The sequence below is a fragment of the Barbus barbus genome (genome assembly GCF_936440315.1).
Source record: "Barbus barbus genome assembly, chromosome: 12".
Taxonomy (NCBI): Eukaryota; Metazoa; Chordata; class Actinopteri; order Cypriniformes; family Cyprinidae; genus Barbus; species Barbus barbus.
The window spans coordinates 18,558,562-18,580,789 of NC_136740.1; the positions used below are offsets into that span (position 1 = coordinate 18,558,562).

Sequence of the window (22,228 nt, forward strand, 5' to 3'; positions counted from 1 at the left end):
TTGGTATTTCTTCTTTTTGAAATGTACACAAAAGAATTTGTACCCTGGAGATAATGGCGCATCAGCAGTTTAGCATGCTGCTGAAGCACACAGTAACTTCAGTGGCTCCTGTGCATGATGATAACACATTTGTATACTTGTATACTTGGACAAAATTTAGTTTCATTAGTACACAGTCAGAGAGCGGGTGAAATAAATAAATAGTGTTGCATTTACATTTAAAGTGTTTAGCAGATGCTCTTATCCACAGCGACTTGTGAAGTTTACAGATGAAACTGTTTTGATCAACAGATGGCAATTTGTAATTTGTAATTTACAATGTAATCTGCTAGGAAGCTATGTACTTCCTGTGCATTTAAACCTTTTACAGATAAAATAAAACCCTTGTTTAAATAAGCTAATGCAAGATTTGCTTACTTGGGTAATGCATGCATTGTTGAATGAGAAAGTCTTGAGCTTGCAAGTTGAAAAAAAATCACCTTCACAAAAGCTCATTAAGATCGATTGCACCAATTTTAAGGGATCGTAATGACCAATTAGCCTTGCCTGATGGCACAGTATAGTCTATTGAAGTCAAGACATGCTTACTTGCATCTATATTCCAGACCTCTGGCTAAAAAAAGGTGTTGCTTTCATTACCCTTAATTACAATGAATTGTTTCAGAGTCTCTCTCATCCTGAGGAGCTTCTCTGGTTTCAGCACCACAGTCAGTGGACAGCGCCAGTCAGTGCTCCCTGCGGCCAGCATTACATTTCTTATTACTTTTTCAATGGTTTTAAATTACTTTAATTTGCCACTGTAGCATCTGAAAGAGTGTATTCATTTAAAATTGCAGTTTATTGTAGTGCAGTTGCTAATTAAGTGCTGAGTAGGCCTATACCAGAGTTTTAGGCAAAGAAACACAAAAATGTGTTTCCTGTGGTAATGTCTAAATCGGCAGGTTTTATTGAAGTTAAAATTAGTATTTTATTTGACTGTTTCAACCTGGATGGATGTACCACCTAAAGTAATTTTTAAGGGCCAGATTAAGAATGCATTGTGCAATTTATAGAATGACTTTCAGGGGAATTTACATTTTTAAATGAAATTTACAGGACCCTTTTCACATTTCCAGGGGGTTCACCGAAGCAGAAGTCGTCATAGTTAGGTAAACTTCTACAGTGTTGAACAAAAAGTAGGCCTACAACAAATATCATTTTGCTCTCATTTGCAAAAGAAAAAAAAAATCTATGATTGCATTTCTAAAACCTTACAAAAGAGAAGAAAATATAGAGACACTGGTCGGAATAGATATAGGCTACATGTCAAATTTGCCATCACTCTACACTTCCGAAGCAGCGTTAACTAGTTTAAATGTACATTAATATAACACAAAGTAGGCCTACAGCGTTATAAATGTACATTAATTAAAAAATGAATTAAAAAACTTTACAATGTTACAATGTTAACAATGTTGAAAATAGTCATCACAGTCTGTGAAAAACTCATCTCAAGTAGTAACACCATATTTTCCATTTTTAAACAAAACCCAAAAGTTTTTACGATATATGACAACATGAAAATGTCAGTGTTTTGACGATGTTTCTTACAAGTGTTGCCTCTTCAAGCGAACTCTATGTATTTATTTTCGCGAGCATCAGTTTACCATTTATATATACAGTATATATATATATATATATATATATATATATATATATATATATATATATATATATATACACATTAATACATTAGTCTACATTGAATCAATAGGTTTCCTGCTTACATGTGTGTGAAGGGGTTTTCTTAACACACTGATTGCATTCCAGCGCCAAAAACTGCCCACGTTCCTTTGAAATCTTTATTACTCTCCCTCAAATCCCTCTTTAGCAGGGCGAGAGAGAGAGGGAGGGAGAGAGACAGTCAGCGAGACGGATATAGAGAGAGAAACAGAGGAAACCTCTGCTTTACACTCATTTGGACTCAGCTCAGAGCGCGGATCGTTTCGACGCAGGGAAAGAGCATCTGCGATCGGACATGCAGCAAATTCATCAGAGAGTTGACCAGTCAATTGAAGACACGCGCGCGCACTCGCGCTAAAACATCACTCAGATCAAAAAGTACCACAGTACTGAATTAGCACTGGAATGTGTATTTTCACATTACTCTACAGACGTGACTTTTTGGAGGCTGTTTGAGGAAGACATGACCTCAGTTGAAGTGTTGAAGTGTTTCTTGTAGGCTACATTTGGATATAAACAATAATGCTAAACGCTCGAGTCTGTGGCACTGAATAGTCCTGGCAACTCCAGAGCAACATCCAGTAACGACGTCTGGGCTGTAGAGCAGGTGCTTGTCTCTTCTTAAAGAGGAAAACAGACAGAGGATGTGACATAAGTATGGCACAGTGTTTCCGATTTCCAATCACAGCAGATTCGTAATTTATCGGTGTGTCCTTGTAATGCCGTCCAGTACTGACTGAAGCGACCGGACCAGCGCGCAGAGACGTCCCCTGGCTTCATACACTCGGTGTAACCCTGCGAGATCTCCTCCAACTAACTTGATCGCCTAGCCGTCCCTGGAGCCCGCTCATGGGTGACGCTGGACCGGATGGCGTGCTACTATCTTGTGATCAGCTCCACGCACCTCAGCAATGGACACTACCGGAGCATCAAAGGAGTTTTCCGGGGTCCGCTCTGCAAAAGCACCGGAGGCGAATCACCGGTAATACTCAATCGTCGTTTTGGTTTATTAAACATATCAGCACGATGCGCTATTTGGAACTCATTAAGCACACTTTATTGGTTTGTATTGTGTTTACGTTTTAGTTTCCTGTTGTCTAAGTTTACTTAAGTGGGAACACCTTTGAATGAAATGTAAAGAAGAGAGGATTTAATGACCTATGAAACTCATGCCATCAACATGACCTTCACTTGTAAAATGCTCTAGACAGCGAAATCCTAAAAGCATTTTGTTTTATGTAATAGAGATGAGGGAGTTTACTGTATATGTATGCAATGTGTAAAGCATCACTGCATATATCTCAGATGTCAGGCTTGTGAGCCTATGAGGCATTTGTGACTTTATTGTGCTGTGATCACAGACCCCTGACGGTCTGCTAACAGAGACTGATGGCAGGTCTTGCTCTGTTGGGCTCAGACTATTTAGCTGTATGTTAAACTTTGACCCACTGTTCAGGTACTAACCCACCTATGGATGTCACAACAGCGTGTTTACAAGCTTCAGCAACTGAATGGGAAATTCATTGATGGTCATAACCATCCTAAAACAGAGTGTGTGTCTGTCATATTTGGTTATCACTTCCCCTAAAAACATTTGGTCTAGAAACTGTTTTCACTCAGAAATTGCACAAATAATTACAAAGAAACGGCAAGTAATACATTTAATTAAGCATGAAATTCTGACATGAAGTAGGATGACTAATTTTTGTCTTCATAAAACATACTCCAATAATCTTTGTTTTATTTACAACATAAAAAATGACGGGGTATCCTGAAAAAAATTGCTATAGTATTTACTTCACTCAGAAATTGCTAGTAAAAAGGCGAATGACATATAACACATTGAATGTAAAATCCAATTTTAGGAAGGCTAAAATCGTTTTTTCTTGTAAACATACTCTCTTTTTTTACAACTTTGATAAATCATCTAGCTGTATTTGTCATCAATATGTATGTGTAATTCTTTGGAAGGCATCATTGGCCTCTTCTGCTGATGAAATTGTAGTTGTTTAGTCAGCATATTGAATGACTTTAAAGTTTCCTTTTGTTGTTTTATGCTTAAAAAAAAACGCACAGCTAATAAGAAATGATATGAGATGAAATGAGGAAAAAAACATGATGCTTAGTGCTTCTAGCCAAAACAGAGCAGATAGAAACAAGAGATGAGAGCAGGGTGAGAGAAAACATTTTTGTCTTTTTTCTGGCAGTTTCACCTGCCATTTCAGCCAGCATTATAATCCATTCCATTCACATGCTTAATTGAGGCTCTGCTGGTGTATGAGCCTAAACTTTGTGTCCGGTCCAGGCCTTTTTTTCCGAAATTATATGTGCTAATGAAGACATGTAGGCCTACTCGTTCAAAGTCCAGCATAAGTATGCAAATTGAGACTTGTACCTGTTGTATCTTGTAACTTGAGATAGGGAAGTGTGTATTATATATTTGGCCCGCCCTACAGGAAGGACAGACAGTGCAGGCTGATTGGAAAGAAGCTGGGCTCAGTGGTGATAGTTTTGATGGGTAATTTCAGAACAGCTGTTGTGAAGGGTGCATTTGCTCCAGTATAAATCAGAGTGCCATGTTCACTCTAACTCAAAGCACGAGGAGGACACACACACGATCACGCAGGCACATATTCAAATGTACAAAGACTGCAGAAGGACATGCTCGGGATTCTCAGCCACTCTGACAGCCTCTGTTGTCTTACATCACATGCACATTAATAATTGTTTGCATATGTTGCGGTGATGTGCTGTCAAAATGTCAGATATGCAATAAATCATTTAAGCTTTGCTAAATGTATTTAACATAATAATCCGGGCACTATACAACATTTAGGGTGCTTTGTGTAAAAAGATTAAGAGCTGTGAAGGCCAAAAGAAAGCTGTGGGAACTGTTCTCATTTATAGAGGAAAAAACATTGGTGGTGATTCAAAAAATGGGCATGTCATGCTCCAGTTGTTCTTTAGCCCAGCACTAGAGGGCACCTCACCGGTGCAAAGTTGTCAGGTTTTTGTTCAAGGTTCAGTGATATACAGTATGATGTTGCCTGCAATGAATAAAAGGAAAACTCTAGTTTAAATCATGTGCCAGGTCATGGGTCTTGAAATGCATTTTAAAAATAATTTTAGAATATTTCCTGACCTTATAATATTAGCACGTATTTTTTCAGCAAAAATTGTCATAATTTTGGTGATATATGGTCACTTTCAATCAGAAATTTAGTACTCGATTTGATCGCTCCGTTGGAAGGGGCGTGTCTTCTGTGAGACTTCACTGTAAACACACATTGCTATGATTGGCTAACATCTTTGCAGATGAAATGGGCATTACAAAACTCTCTCAAAAGTTGTTGTTATGCGTTTACTGTAACAGCTGCCAGTGTTAATTATAGCCTATAATATAGTTATTCTTATAACTACTCCCGTAGCATCAAATGTTACTTTACTTTACTTTACTTTTAGTCATTTAGCAGATGCTTTTATCCAAAGCGACTTACAAATAAAATGTTGCAGTGCTGCACTGTAGCTGAACACAGTCATGTCAGATCATCTCCTTCTAATCTCTCAATGTGATTTCACCTATACTTTCATTATAACTAACGTAGTGAAATGTAAGCAGTGTAAGCACAATGTAAATAAGAGACTCATTGAGCAGTGTCAGCTTTGTCAGTGATTATAAAGGGAGCTTTGGTGAAAATGAAGAAATCAAATCACTGGTAGACATATAACAGGTTACTCTACAATAAAAACATACTTCAAGTTTCAAAGCTCAATATTAACCCTCCAGTTTAAAATATGAATTATTCTGTCTACCTTTCTGAAGCTTCCGGATCTGAAATGGGGAATATTGTAACTTGTAAATATCAAGAACATTTTGATTCACCAATTTAATTTATGAATTGAAGCAGAAACATACGTTATTAACAAGTTATGCATGTACTCAGTCTTCCACATATTCTGTAGTTTATAGAAGCAAACGAATTTAAAACATAAGCACTGGACACCACAAGGCTAAAATTGCACCTTATCTCTGCGTTTGACAGCACATTTTGTGAATAGAGGCTATTCTCTGTCTTCCTTCAAAAAAAAAAAGAAAAAAAAAGGCTGCAGCTGAGTCACAGATTACCTGCATGCAATAATTTTGGTTCATCTGCAAAAGCCAGTTTTAGAAAAAGCTAAAAATTTATATTAAATGAAATTGTGTACTGATTTCCCTAACCACGTGTATGCAAAAACCCCACTATTCATTTTGTACCTACAATAATCGCAGAAACTTTTTTCTTTCTTTCTTTTGGAAGCTTTTGCATGGATGAATAGCATTTTTTGTGTATTCTTTGACCCTTCAAAGAGGTTAATCCAAGTTCTTTCCCCTCTAGATCAGCATACATCACAATATATGAGAGATTCTGTGCAGATTCTGCTCATAAAAGTCTTTAGAACAGCAAAAACAGCTGAATCTTCCTTTGTTTCCCATGGCGTAGCCTTAAGACCAAAACTGAACCTTACCGAAATGTTCCCTATCATTGAGTCTCCTGTTTAACTCATTGGACTGGAATGTCTCAGTCTCAGTGAGGTGTCCCAGAGTACTTATTTGGATCAGCTTTCCGCTACAGCAGTCAACACCTGTTCTTATGTCCTGTGGTTCAGCCAGTACCATCAAGCTTGTCTTATGGGGCTCCATCTCAGCTTTTTGTGGAGAGGCTCCAATTAGATCTTATGCTGAACTCGCTCAGTATCTGGGTTATTCTCTCTCACTCCGCCCATGACGCTGTGTGGATGTTTGATGTTGAGCTGCAGCAGCGGCCCGGTTTGCATTCCAAACTGCCATCTCCCACCTCATTTTTAAAACATGTATGCCACTGAAGAGGCATATGTTGATAGGTATACTAGCATGAGTGAGACACAAATGCACAATTTATGCGCAGAGGCAATGAGTTTTAATTAGTTCTAAAACATTGCAGCTATTACGTTAGAGTGAAGGGGCTTGTCGGTTTGTGTTGGCTGCTGCCGAAATAAAGAGGCGTTTCTTCATTGGTTTGTGTGCTTTATATTAAGATTTTTTTTTTTTTAAATGCAATTTTTCAGGGGGATCACGCAGTTTTTTTCTTTGCATTTATTTAAAATAGAAATCTTTTGTAACATAATATATGTCTTTATTGTGCCTTTTGCCGCATTGTTGAATAGAAGTATTTTAATAATTTCTTAAAATAATATATGTAAATGGACCCAAACTTTTAAATGGTTGTGTGTATTTTTAATAAAAAAAATTCACTTTTATTATAACTAACATTTAATCTTTTTCCACAAAATCATGCAGTGCGATCAAAATGCATGTTGAAAGTAATGATTGAAATGTGCACTCCCAGATGTATTCCCACAAGGGGAAAAAAATGACTTTGTACTTGGTTTCACCACATGAACCTTTTCTTTGTATAAACATGTTTTTCAAAACCAAAACAAGAGGACAAAGAGTAATTTCCTGAGCAGCTGGCACATTTATTTCAAACTAGATTTTTCTTTCCCTTCAAAATATTTTTTATTTGTGGACATACATCATTGACCCGTAAACTGTTTTTACCTCATTGTACTCTCTGCTATAGATCTGACCAGTAGTTCTACAGTGGATCATAATGGCATGAAGTTAGCTGCAGTAGCCACCATTTCATGTTTTACCTGACTAGTCAGATGACCTCTAATGACTTATGGTCAGGAAATGTCTGGGTGATTTGAAAACCACTGGCTACCTAATGCCTTCTTAGTTAACAAGGATATTTCATTGCTAGTCTGTAGTTATGGATTATGGAGATTATGGAGTTTGCCATTCATGCTCCTTGCATATTAGCTCTTAAATTCTTCTGAACCACTGCCAGTTGACTTATATAATGCCACTCTGTGCTTTTTAGTTAAGAGCTGCCAGAGAAACTGTTATCTGTGATGCCACAACTTGCATTTTGACACAGTACCAAATAAAGAAATTAATTAACAAAAACGAGCAGGTGCTCCTAAGTTTCTTTTGGCCCCGTAGGGCTGTCATGTGGAGAGGCAGTTGTCCAAGTGCACACTACAAACACACACTAATGAGCATATACTGTAGTAGTTTCTTTTTTAATTGAGTCCATATATATATATATATATATATATATATATACACACACACACATTATAATATACACTTTCTGGTCTCAGTAAGCATGAAAATCACCTTGGCCCACCATGTTTACTCGGTTTACAAGCTTTGGTGTCTTTTTTGGCATGTGATTATGTGGTTCAGTTTTACAGTAAATATAACGTTACAGTTAGTGCTGTTATATGGGTCTATAATAAGTTGTGTTTCGAATGTTTAAAGGTTAATTTGATACTTTATTTTTTTATCTTATTTTACTTTTTCGCTCTATCTTACATTGCAAATGGCTTACTAATGATTCCGGCCATTCTGGTAATCAGTGGCTACTGCTGTACTTAGCTCAGCTCTTTTTGAGGAGCATTAGCGCTGTTGCTGTGCTAATGGAGTGTAGCAGTTGGCGTTTAATATTCAGCCCCAGGCCCGGGCGCTGCTGTCCTCTGAGTTTGCCTGTCTGAAACTCTTTGTGTTGGGGTCCTGACGTTAACACGGCCAGGGAACTCTAATCACACAGGAAGGCTAATGAATCACTCTCTCCGTTCGGCTTACGGTGCAGAAAAATACAAACAAAAGCGTGCACACAAACACACAGACTTCGCTTAACACACACACAGATGGACCCTTTTCACTTAAACACATTTGTGGGTCATTTCTGCAGTGCTAATTTGCTCGATTAACTGATTAAATTCTTTATGAGAGTCTAATTAATCAAAGAGGTCATCCTACATTCGCATACACACAGCGGCACATAACAGCGGTTCCCTGTGCCTACAGTCATTTTGCTTTTATGCTGAAAAAAATCCTGACATAGCGTGGGAGGAAGCAACAATAGACGAGAATCCATTGTTTTCAAACCGTAGGCAGAATTGGATGTTCATTAATGGCCCTCACTTACTGTAATTATGCAATGAATTAAAAGAAAGGTGAGGTAGAAGATAGAATGAGAGAGAAAGAAAAAGAGTAAGAGAGAGAGCCTGAGGCTGATGCAGCTCAAAGTATCTCAGCCTCACGCTGTTTTAACAGGGATGGTGAGAGGCAGAGAGAATGACAGAATGGGTCTTGCTGGGTACCGGAAAATACACAGTCTAAATGGCTTGAGGATTTTCTAACATGTTTGAAAGCAATTTGTCCTGGCACTCAAAGGCCATTCTAATCAGGGGGGATGATTGTTAATGGCCTGTAAGTGTTTCTAAATGGGTCTTGAGGAGAGAGAGGGAGGGGGAGAGAGGAGCGCATTCACATCTGTCTCTAAGGTGCCTTGTTCCCTCTCTGTCTTTCCAAGAAAATCTTTTCTAAGAATGGTTATAGATAAGCTTCATTTGAGGAATGAATGTGAAGCTGATAAACAAGATAAGCAAGAATATAATTTAAATGATCATCTCAATCCACCGATGCATCTCAGTCTGGCCATGTCCAAAAAACGGAGACAGCTGACTCATACATTATGTTAAAAAAATCTCATTTGAACCGTATTTCAGGTGCCATTTTTCTCGAAAATATATTACAGTTTTTCTCGATTGCTTAAACACATTTCTTAAACTATGCCTCGTATTCTCAAAACAGTAAACACGAATCCATAGCTACTAACTCAATTACCCAAACTTCCTATATTCAGGTCAAAATGAAACTATCCACTCAAAACAACTCAATCTTGCTGAAAAACCAAACTTTGCTCTCAGACATGACACACTAACAGTCAAAAACACACACTACAGAACAGTTTTACACACTGATGAGATAAATTCCAAACAATACTACAAAAACCGGTTATAAGTGGTACTTCCCAAATGTTTTATTTCTCAATTTACTGTTTTTCTCAATTGCTTTGGCACATTTTTTGAAACAGTTTTAACATTCTCTAAACTGAGTGCAAATGTCACAACTGTTTGCTGGAACTTCAGAACTTTATTGCATGTCTGCTAATTGTATTTACTCACCCAAAACCCAAAATTTCATTCATGCTTCAAAACGTAGTTATCGTGTCGGTAATTTGGCCAAGGCCACCAAAATATAAAGTATTTTTGTCATCGTGTGAGCCACACTGGTCAAAATGCTTAGTTGTTTTTTCACCATGACTGTAAAAAACTGTGTGGTATTACCTGATGCAAACTATGGCAATAGTTTAGATGACAGTTACTGTATTCCTACTGAAACGCAGAAGGCTGCACATATATCCATTTCAAAAGTACAAATTTACACATTACTCTATGTGGGATATTGATTGAAAGAGACTTTTTCGAAATGTTTGAATTATTGAGGAAATGGTTGAGCTCCCAATATTTAGCTGCACACTTCAGCCATTGTAAGGCCATGATTGACAACATGGTCCACAATAGTGGCCCTAATTTCATCTGATATGCACCTCTGTCCTTGGTCTCTTCTGCCTCTTCCTCTGTTTTGCCTCTGTACCCTTCCACCATGCATTCCTCTCGGCTGTTGACCCTGATCGTTTTCTGGATGTTCATCCACTGTCAGAATTTGTAACTCTTGTTTTGTCCTCTTTCTAATATATGCTTTCCAGTTGAAGGTTCATGAGATGTACCTTTGAGTTATTTCAGAGAACTGGTTCTTCATTGGTTGATTTATATTCTCTTCATTAGTGAAAGTCAAGATTCACTTGAAGAATTCATGCCAAATTTATTACAGTAAAAGTCTAATAGAAATGTGTAGAAAATATGCTTGACAGTTTATGACAACTAGATCAACCATTTTGCATTTACCGTAATGACTTATACGATGAACTAATGACTTGAGGTTTTGAGGGGTAAGACTAGAGCACAGAGAACTATATAATAGATCTTGAACAACATGACAATTGCAACTGATAATGTAGGAAACCACAGAGAAATGTACATAATCAGTTGCATGAATGTACCAAAGCAATCCCAACTTGTTCAAAAGAATGAGAAACTTTTTATGGTGTGCACAAGTGACTAGATGATGTGGAGGTTGAAGAAGTAGTTTAGAAAATTTCATTTCTGATCTGAGAAATGCACCAAAGCCACTGAGAAAAACTGTAAGCTGACTTTGGCCCTTTTATCTATCCATCAAAGGTTCTGATTGGTGTGTGATACATTTTGACTCCTAGTGTTTCCACTTGGGTAATTGTGTGCTAATTGAGCTCAAACTGTGCAGACTTGAGTGAACAATATTGAATGCTAGTGCTTTCTAAATGATCACATGGTGTAAGTTCTGAGAAAAATGGTGTTATGGTTTTGAAATTTTAGTTCAAAAGCCTGGTTATAGTGTTTTAGCAATCGAGAAAAACTGTAAAATAGAAATTGAAATTGTAAATATTATTTTATTTTATTTATTTTACGTGTTGATATGCTTGAGGTTGTGTGTTTTAGAGCTGAGTAAAAATCTTCTCTAGGTGAAGTTGGGAGGCCAGTTATACAGTCGTTGTAACAGTGAGTTGCTACAGTAAGTCTGTTGTCATGGGGATAACATTGCTGGAGGTGAAGGTGGAAGTTGTGCAGTTCCCTTGGTAGACCACATTTTTTGTTGCATTAAATGATTGGAAAAGAATGAGAGAAGCAAAATGTGAGCACTTGTGACTGGAGCTGGACTGTGTGTGTCAGGTTTGTGAGTTGAAGGTGAAATGTCCCCAGGATGGTAAAACCTAACACAAACACCATTGGGTGAACCAGCAAAAAGTCTCCACAAGAAAAATGGGTTAATAAACACATTATCTAACTTGCAAATATAAAAATGGAAAATCTCATTACCTCAAAAGCAATAAAGACTGAAAATTTTTTTTTTATTTGTTTTTCTTTTTTTATGTAGGAGTAACTGTAACCAGCAAAAATGAAAGTAAAATGTTATTGTCTGCTTGTCATGAGTTTTCCAAAATGCAGTGCAATGAACATTCTGAACTAGATGAATATGGCAGGTTAACCTCTTCAGAATTGCTGTGTGTGCTGACAAAGTGTTGTTAAATTAATTGTGTTTTTAAAAATGAACCTAAATGAGCATTAGATGATGGTAGAGGTAATCAATATGTACAAATATGGGAATTGAGCATGCTAAATTAAATATCCTGTTACGGATAAATCTATCATTAGCCGGTAATGTATATGGTACCAACATATCCAATATATTGTGAATCCCTAGTATGCTTACATCTAGGGATGTAACGGTATGAAAATTTCTCATCACGATTATAGTGACCAAAATTATCACGGTTATCAGTATTATCACGGTATTGTTAAAATGTGCTGGAGATGTTCAAAAAGTACCGATACATAAATCACTTCACCAAATTTTATACTTAAAAATCAACAAACAGCAAATAAAATGACTTTTTGTTTGCATAATCACTAAAACAATAACATTACCAATGAGGTCTCGATTTTAAATGACAATTTGACTGACACCAGTTTAATAGCATGTTCAAATAAATAATGTAAATGTTCAAATAAAGCTTTGAAAAAGTTTCATATAAAGGTAAACTGAATTGTTTAAATGTGTAGAATCCACATAAGCTTGTTTTTCATCAACCGGTTAAAATGTACAGCAGGTCATGCAAATTTGGTGCGTTTTTTGGCCAGACAGAAACTGCACACAGGCTGAATGTAAATAAGTGTCTGTAAATCCAGTCTCTGACAGCAGGTGGCGCTTTATATGGAAAAGCTGAATTACAGCTGATTCCCTTGAAGTCCGCGAACAAAGCAGTATTGTGTTTAAGAATACTTCCTTTAGGTCTTATATGGAGCTAAGATGAAAACAAAATGCCATCGAATCGTTTCTGAAGACAGTCAGATCCTTCAGAGGTACATTCATATAATTAATTCACTGATATATTAATTTGTATAATTCCCTCAGCACTCTTTTAAAACCTCCCAGCTTTTCCGCCGTTTTCTCTCAGAATGAAACTCTGCTGCCGTGCGCTCGTGACACTGTTACACTCTGCTTTATGCCGGACAGTATTTATTTATCGTGAGTTGTTCAAATCGTGGTAATCGAATACGGTTTTAATGATAATTAAAATATGAAACGGTAATACTAACCGTGGGGAATTTTATCATGATTTATCGTCAAACCGGTAATCGTTACATCCCTACTTACATCTCACCTTACTGTTTTTCTCCCAGAGCTATGTGTCTTTATTCATGATTTGTGTGTCAAGATAAATTACCGTGCAGTGGATCTCAATTATGTGTGTGTGTGTGTTGCTGTTGTTGTGAATGTATGCATGAAGTTGTTGTGGAGCTCTAATTTTGAGTACAAAGCTGAGGAGAAGCCATGCGTTGAGAGTACTAATTAAAGCCTGGAGATTTTCAGACAGGGTGTTCTGACATTTAGCCACACAGTAACCTGCAATAAGTAAACTTCAAGAGAGAGGTTTTTATATGAGTCATGCTACCTGTCACTGTCAATACAGCTGCCGATGTACTCGATGAACTAGAAGACTTCTCCAGAGAGAGTCTCTCAGTGTGTGTATTTTAGTGGGCGATGAAGAAAGACAAGTGAGAAGCCGAGGAATACAGTGATGGTACAACAAGCAAGCTAATTTTAATTCAGCTGACAAGGCTGTAACGGGGTAAATTTAATACAGCGGAAACAAAATAATATCCCTCTGACACTTTGATAGTGGAGGGAGACTCATTCTCTGTTTTTCACCACCCAAAACAGTAGAATAAGAGCCAGCGCTGTTTAATAACAGAATTATTCATGCTTTCCCTTTCCATTTCCTTCTCATAGACACCAAAATAAACTACACTTCAATTTATTTGGCCAATCCCAAACATTCCCTGCTCCAGCAGAAACGCTTTGTCTCCCTGGACACTGCTTCACCGCAGCTGTTTTCACGATCTCTCTTACGCACACGTTTCTGAGGAAACCCGTTTACCTCAGAAGATATTTCAGTGGTTATTATTAGATGTAGGGAACAGTAATTGCATTGTCACAGCAAGCACCAAAAACGCATACAGGCTCACTAATCAGCAGTTTAACTACTGCATCAATCACCTTATCTCTGCTCTGCTATCCATTAAGCATCTTGACTAACTGTGCTTGATAATTTATTGTAGATGGGAGTCTGGGTACAAAATTAACTCTCAAAAAGAACAAAGTGTGAGTAAAAATTGGCTTTTACAAGTAAATAAAATGGAATGACGTGCCAGTTGGCTTTATAGCCTTATAAGGGAATAAACTGCTAAATATTGTCATAGTGACATTACAAATAATGCAAAATACAGTCTTATGGAAAATATTTAGGGCTGGTAAATTTTCACATCTTTTATTTTTTAAATAGAAATCTGGTAAGAGTAAAGGTTTGTTGTTTTGGATTTTTATATTAACATTGATTTAATTTAATTAATTTTAATTTAAGTCAATACCAATCTTTATCCCTCAAACCACCTTGACAGCAAGAAGTTTTTAATCATTTAAAATAAGTATGTAGTTTCATATTACATAAATATATCTTAAATATATATTGTGAATGTAATTTATATATATATATTTATATATATATTAGGGCTGACAGTTGATAAAATTTTTTAATCTATTTATTTACATGATGTGTCGATTAATTAATCTAATTAATCACAAAGTAAATTTGACTGAAAATACCCACAAAAGATTGTTTAAAGCTGTTTTTGGGTTAAATGAGAAAGTATCAAGTAGACATTACAAATTGTACTGATTTTATTTGATTCAACATAACATTTATTACACATAAACATTTAGGCCACTCTATGAATGGGCCTTTGAATCACACAATTCGTTCAAAACACAGATTCATTCAGAAACTGAACACTGCTGTGTTGCTCAGAGACGCACAACTGCTATAGTTTTAAAGGTTGTATGTTCTCTGCAAAACTGAGCAAAAACAAATAATATTGTGTTTAAAATATAACACAATATCAACTTCATATTTACTGAACTTGTTGCATAAAATCACATTTAAACTTGTGATTTGGGACAAACTCTTCCTGCTCATCTGATATCGCATAATATAAATATGAGACAAAAACTCGTATTGTATCAATATCTTGTATTTTAGGGCCCTGTTGCCCTGCATCCTATTTTATATGAAATGTAAGATGACGTACAAATCTGGGGCCGGGGCCAGTGCATTAACTGCGTTATTTTTCATAACTAATTAATTAAATTAACGCGTTAAACTGACAGCCCTTCTCTCTCTCTCTCTCTCTCTCTCTCTCTCTCTCTCTATATATATATATGTGTGTGTATGTGTGTATGTGTGTATATATATATATATATATATATATATACTAAAGACTGTGAGAATGATGCGACAGGAAAAGAGTGAGCAAACTCTCTTGATGTCATGCAGCTAAATGAGAGTCTCTATTGATCTAATCAAAACATACTCAAGCACTCTCTTAGGAAATCTCCTGTTTGTGTTAATTGCATAAGTGAACAGGGTTGCCCTCAAATTAACTGCACACACACACACACACACACACACACACACTTTCGCAGTGACACAAGTTTCAACAGTAGCTTCAACATGTGCAGCCTGTTTGTTGATTATAAACTATATGATTAGAAGTGCTGCTCATTACCCACTTCACACTGTGTTATTAAGCTCCTTCATTCATCATAACTGGGATTTATGATCTCCTGCAGAGATTGAATCTACGACTGCAGTTTTTATACAGCTTGTCTGTTTGCTGTACTCAACACCCCTAGCACTTATTCCTTTCCTTTCTCAGACAGAAATGAAGGAATACTGATGAAAAGCTTGTTGTGTATGTATGTGTGTGTGTGGGTGGGTGGCATGGCCTTAATCACAATCCTGACCGATCAGGATGATGAAGAAAGAATTCTATTAAAATGTACAAAGGTAAACACTGGTAATTAATTTTGTTGGCCTCTTATTAACCCCTTTCTAATCCCTTATCCCTCTCGCACCCCCCTTCCACACAAACACGCTAGCCTCACTGGCTGTGCTGTAGCTTTTAATAATGTCTGTAATTATGGCATGTGATGTGTGATAAACTGCTGTAGTGACGTCCATACATGGGTGTCTGACAGTTTGTGACTTTATAATTATTACTTCTGTGTTATGATTATGTTTATTAGGGCTGTAGTACTCGAGACATTTTTCTATGGTCTCGGACTCGTGGATTTTTTGCTGTGTACCTAAAGTAAATAAAATGTAAATAAAGTAAATAAAAATAATTTGATCCTACAGCTCCAAACTTGGTCCTAGAGGGCCGGTGTCCTGCAGAGTTTAGCTCCAACCCTAACTAAACACACTTGAACCAGCTAATCAAGCTCTTACTAGACACACTAGAAACTTCCAGATTAAGCCAGTGTTAAGCCAGTTGGAGCTAAAGTCTGCAGGGCATTGGCCCTCTAGGATCTAGTTTGAAGACCCCTGTCCTACAGAGTTGTTACTTTGCACATGCTTTTTGATCATTACAAATAATAATGCAAAATTATTTTCTTAGAATAGAAGATATGCTGTCTCTCGCATCACATACATTATCAATAATTGAGTATGTGGTCTTGAAGAGGATCCTTTTTTTTTCTCTCATTTGGACTCGGTCTTGACTTGGACTCGACAAAGCTGGACTTGACTCCAGCTCTAATGTTTATCAGTATCAGAGTAATAATTATGCAAAGTGAACTGTACAAAACACAATTATAGATCATATTCTTCTACTATATGAGTAAATGTTGTTTTATCTCTTTAAATTAATGTGCCAGATTTAGAAATATTAGTTTGCTGGAATTTTTCAATTTAAAAAACATAAATTATTTCAAATGAATTGTAAATCTTATTAAGGAGTATTTATTTTACCAGATGTATTTTTAAGGATGTCAGACTAAATGAAATGTTTAAATATCTAATATTTAAATTTAGATATTAATAAAATATTTAAGATAATATTTTAACAAACTGTTACAGTACAGTCAATAACAGTACAAAATATAATTGTCTTATACTTATTTTTTATACACATTTGTATAATATGTAGATTTTCACAGATACATATCTGCCTTTATATATTTTAGGCAAAAGACACTTCTTAAATGTCCAATACAGCATTTCTGGATTAATATTGATTGACAAAGCTAATATGAGTTTGCTGTGAGAACGAGTTAATTTCAACTAGCAGCAGTTCCTAAACGGGGCCAATATTCATGTGTTCCTTGATATATTTTTATTCTCATAACTTGTTTAATTATTGTTTTATTTCATGTTGCGGTTTCCCTCGAGCTTTCATTAGGCAGCATAATACATTAGCAGTTCACAGCAATAAGAGAATGACTTACAGTTTTTATCCATGCTGACTCGAAGGCATCCACTAGACCACAATGCAGTGCTTCGGGCATAGTCAAACTCATGGGGTCAAGGTTACAGTGACAGCAGGATCCTGGAGGGGGTGAAATTCTCCCTTTGCATGTCCATATTTGTTTGTGTGTGTTTTATATATTTAGTTCTGTCCTCATCTCCAAGTCAGTTTAATTATTTATTTACATTCACCTATATTTTTGGACTGAGGTCATTTGACAAGGGCAAACAGAAAGCGGCAGCGTCTGACCATGAGAATAAACAGTGGTCTGTTTAGAATGCGCACACCTGTGGAAACCCTTCTGGATGGAATCGGGAAGCAAACAGGAAACAGGGAATGTTTTGTTTTGACGTGCATGCAATTTGTGTGTCTGATGACACGGAACATGCTTGAAGTAAGAAAGTCGGAAGAGCTGCTGTCTTCTGCACAGAAATGTCCTAAGTTTGTATCTGAATGGCGTTTGGGCTTTGGGGCAATTGATTTTCTCTTGTTTACAGCCTTGAATGGATTTAGGTGACATCCTGTTTGCGCAAGAGTCTTATGTTTAAATGTGAAAGTGAATAGGTAGGTTTGTGTGTTTGTTTGTGCATGTGTGGGTTCTTTGATCTGAACAGCATGAATAACCTAAATAATGAGGCAAAATAATTATTTTGTGGCCAGAAGCCAACTCTTGACAATCTGCCAGACTTGCTGCTTTGATAATATCTGTGTACAAAATATTTTACCATACAGCTTTTCCATTTAACCCTTTCCACATCTACAGGTACATACTGAAACATTCAGCCATGACAATTTAACACTATGGGCCAGATTTACTAAACAAGGCAAATTATTGTGAGACTGAAATCCCATAAAAGCACCAATGGGAGTGGAATGTTCTGTGGCTGATTTACTGACAATGCGCAAATTAAAGAACACTCTCTCATTTACATAATTACCAACACAATCTACCAATAGCAATGTAAATTAGCATAGGGTAATCAGATGAGAGTAGTCTTACATGGGCGCAAAATGGGTTAAGACATGCTTTTTGGAGGGGCTTTAAATAATTGTGAAAACCTGCCTACCGCAATGCCAAAAGAGGGCAAATCTGTTAGCAAATCTGGCCCTGTGATGGCAAATAATAAACACTGGAAACTGATGTATTATTTAATTTATTTAATTTAATTCAAATTTATTTTTACTATAACAATGCACTTTATTATAACATAATATACATTTTATATTATATTTATCATGTCTATTATGTGATTTATGTAATGTATCAAATATAATATAAATAAGCAAACATTTATTTGTGTAAAGGTTCAAAAAATATATTTACTTATGACTTTTATTTCATTTGTCAGGGTTTTAAGTTATTATGATGAGTGCTCACATGCTTCTGTTCTATCCAACTTAGGTCTTATTCACAATCTCAAGGACATTTGCTTGTCACAATTAACACTGCACAATTACTGAAAGCAGATGGTAAACCAAATACTGTTCAAGAAAAATGTTTGTTTACATTTTCTATTAATCATAGCAGCAGTTATTTATAAAATGATGAAAAATAATGGAGAAGAGCATTATAACTGGGCACATATCCAGATGTGCAGGGTAGTTGAACACACTTTCGGCATTTCAAACAGTCAGATGCCTGAAACACAGTGGTGGAGGGATGCTGTTATATGTCCTCTGCAACCTACAGTACCACAGAACCGGCCAAGATGCAAATGGAGTTCAGCATTAATTTGTGGACTTGTTTGCATCGTCGCTTGATTTGTAACAACGTAGCGCATGCAAATTAACTGCACTCTCAGTGGGCATGGAAATTTCCCCTGTGAATCCAGTCCACTTCTGTGATGCGGCTGCTATGTTCATGTATGTTTAATCCATTTAAATTCATTTTATTTAATTATTAATATTAGTGAATACCTCTGAGAGTTATGCTTTAATTGATTAACTTACTTTAGTGAGAAAAGTGCTTTAGGCAAGACATAAATATATAATCAGAAATACTCTTGTATGTGTGTATGCATCTCTTTTGGTATGTTAGAGGAAGATTCTGAGCATTTAAGCAAGTTAGAGAACCTTTAAGCACTCTTTAGTTTAATGTACGAGAGTGTCATGCTTTTTTGTCTGTGTCTGTGTTGATTGGATGTCTTCTTGTGGATGTGTGTGTGTGTGTGTCTTTGCGCACATTTCTTCCCTCTGATGAGCTATTCAGTTACCCACAATACACTCATCAGGCTCACACAGATGAACCAAAACACAGTCATTACAAGCAAATATGTGTGATTGAGTGTGTGCGACCAGCTGCTTTTGGTTTTGTTTTTAAGGAGGGGTCCAACTTTCCTGTGCTCACACTGCCTTCGGCAAAATCACTCCATCTTCGGAAAAACAGCAAAATCCTCTCCCAGCTGTGGCTTTCAGTCTGAGACACACAAACATGCACCAATATGTTAGTTCACGGTAGCAGCGGTGGGTATTAAACCTGAAACAGCATAAAACAGCATTTTTGGTGAAACTACCCATAATGCATCAGTGCCTCAGCATTTCAGTTATCTGATACGTCTCTGTGCTGTTCTCATATGCACCACTTTCTCATTAAGATAAATAACCTGGCAAGAAAAAACTCCACCATCCAGATTTTTCGGGATTAGAAGAATTCTTTTCTCACACATCTGGCCTTATTTGAGAAACACGAGCAGAATGAATCCATTCTGTGTAAATTGTCCCATTGAATTGAACGCAACAATTTACATAAGACTGTTTGTACAATTTGTTTACACACATTCATTCTACTTTTGTTACAAGAATAAGGCCTGTTTCACATCGCACTCACAAGCATTACGTAATCAAAGCTTTGTAACTGTAATCATACTAATAGCCTTTCTGCTTTAAAGAAATAAACCAATTTAATAACAACAGTCAGAAATTATAAAATGGCTAACAGGAGTTGCCTATTGAGAATGACCGTAATCATCATGTAATCTGATTTACATAAGGCGGGTGACCACATTTACATCCAAATTGTAATTAATCAACATGCAACCAAATCCAAATGTGTAGTTTTATGTTTAGCAGACTGACTAAATCATCAGAATTCAGTCAGGTTTACTGAATAGAATATGGAGTGTTTGTGCATCATGCATTTTGTGCGTCTTATTTTTTGGTATATCTTCTGACTTTTTTATTTGTTTATTTATTAGTACCAATAATGTGTGTGTACATGTATATGTGTATGCATGTGTGCATATTGGTACCAATAAATTAATAAAAATAAATACAATATGTATAATCTAATATTTAATGGTGTATACTCATTTTCCTTTTTTTATATTTAGATACTTGGATATATTTTTAATATATTTAGGTCCTATTATTATTTAGCTAAAAACAATAATACACTAAAAACACTAATACAATAAAATACCCTGCTTTGTTCTGCCAATTAAAAATTTGAGAGTTTAACTCTTGCAAATGAAGAAATTAATTGTAATTAATAATTACAGTATAATTACAATGAAATATTTATCAAATTATCAATAGCCTATTTATTACTAATTGTTAATATTAATATTACAATATACTATTTAAATTAAATGTCCTTAAAGTGGCATAAAAGGTTGTGCTGGTAAAAATGTTTATAGTGCATTTTTAGTTCAGTACATGATATGTGGCAGAAATTGGCTCATCTCTAAAACTCTACTTGCACCTACGCTTCTGCTTGCTTACTTGTGCAGTGTTAATATGACAGCTGAAATAAATACATGCTGCTTTCATGAGAACCCATGGTTTGTGCAGGTATATACTGTACACACACACACACACACACACATACAGTATATATATATATATATATATACTGTATGTGTATGTATGTATATGTATGTATAGTATTTTATATTGTTGTATTTTTGTATTGTGCCCCAACTTAGTGTATTTGTTCCAGTTACATTAAATTGGTCTTTAAAGTGCATCAGAACTTTATTACAAGTTAATCACTATTTTTAGTGAAATTTCTGAGTGTTTTTATCTCATCCATCATTGATCCCTATACAAATGAGGGGGAAGATTTCTGTTCGCACATCACTCTAAAGTATTGCACTTATAATCATTCTGGTGTGACTCTCTGCCCCCTCACATCCATTAGTAATGCCTGAGCATCCTGACTGATGAGGAGCTCTGTTCGTCAGGCCTGGGAATACTCCATCACACAGGGTGGGTGGCTGCCATTACCATAGATTACACGCTCCCGTTCCCCTTAAGATTACCTATGTGTGTGTGTGTGCATATGTGGAGGTGTTTGTATTCAGAGCTGTGGGTTTGTTTACTCATCAGCCCTCTGTGTGGATTCCATGCTGATGCTCTCTGCGAGGGAGATTGTGTCAATAATGCGGCTGCTCTCTGCACCGAAAACGTGGCATTTTCCAAAACGGCTCATCTGACAAAACCGCTCTGACTCATCAGGGCAGGTGTCAGTAATATGATATAATTTTTACTGTAAAGTCACATCATGATGTGACTACCTGTCACCCGCCTCCCACGTTCATCTGTGGCCACATAATAACCAGGAAGACGGCAAAACCACCTGCTCTGACACATTCAGGCCTTCTGTATGACAAAATATTTGCAAAGAATGATTATATGTTATGTCACATTATAAGCAGTTTATGGCAATCATTGATTCAAATCAGCATGAGATAAGAACCCGGGGCAGTGCTAATTTGATATCATCGACACCGTTGTCACCGTCACATATCGAGGCTGTAATTTAAATGATCCGTCCCGCTATAAGATAACTTCTTCGCAGTAAGCTATAGTGTTTGTCGCAGTTTCTACTGCAGGGTACTCCATATGCCTGTCAAGCTGCGAATTACTTTAAAATTCAGCTGTGTGTGTGTGTGTTGTTTGGATGTGTATGCACTGTTAAAATACTGAGGTTTCTAGAACATGTCTGGTTGCATTGAACATTTCTATTTGGCCTCATAAAAGTTCTGAAAATTAATTAATTTCAGTTTATAGCCTCAATTATGTGGCCTCAATTATCAATACATATTTGTTTTTCTGCATATTTGAAAAAGATTTGGTGGTGGAAAAGCATTGTAATGTTTAAATGTATTAG

The 22,228-nt window shown here is 36.4% G+C and overlaps 1 protein-coding gene across 1 annotated transcript in view; it reads left to right on the forward strand.

The window, feature by feature from the left end:
* Nucleotides 1-2,590: 2,590 nt before the first annotated feature.
* Nucleotides 2,591-22,228, forward strand: part of LOC306878449 (zinc finger protein 804B-like) — a gene marked incomplete at both ends in the record, with an annotated part of 127,761 nt that continues 108,123 nt past the window's right edge. The window contains one exon of the mRNA XM_079430807.1: nucleotides 2,591-2,704. Within this exon, the coding sequence (XP_079286933.1) occupies nucleotides 2,591-2,704 (114 nt within the window). The remainder of the gene's footprint in view (nucleotides 2,705-22,228) is intronic.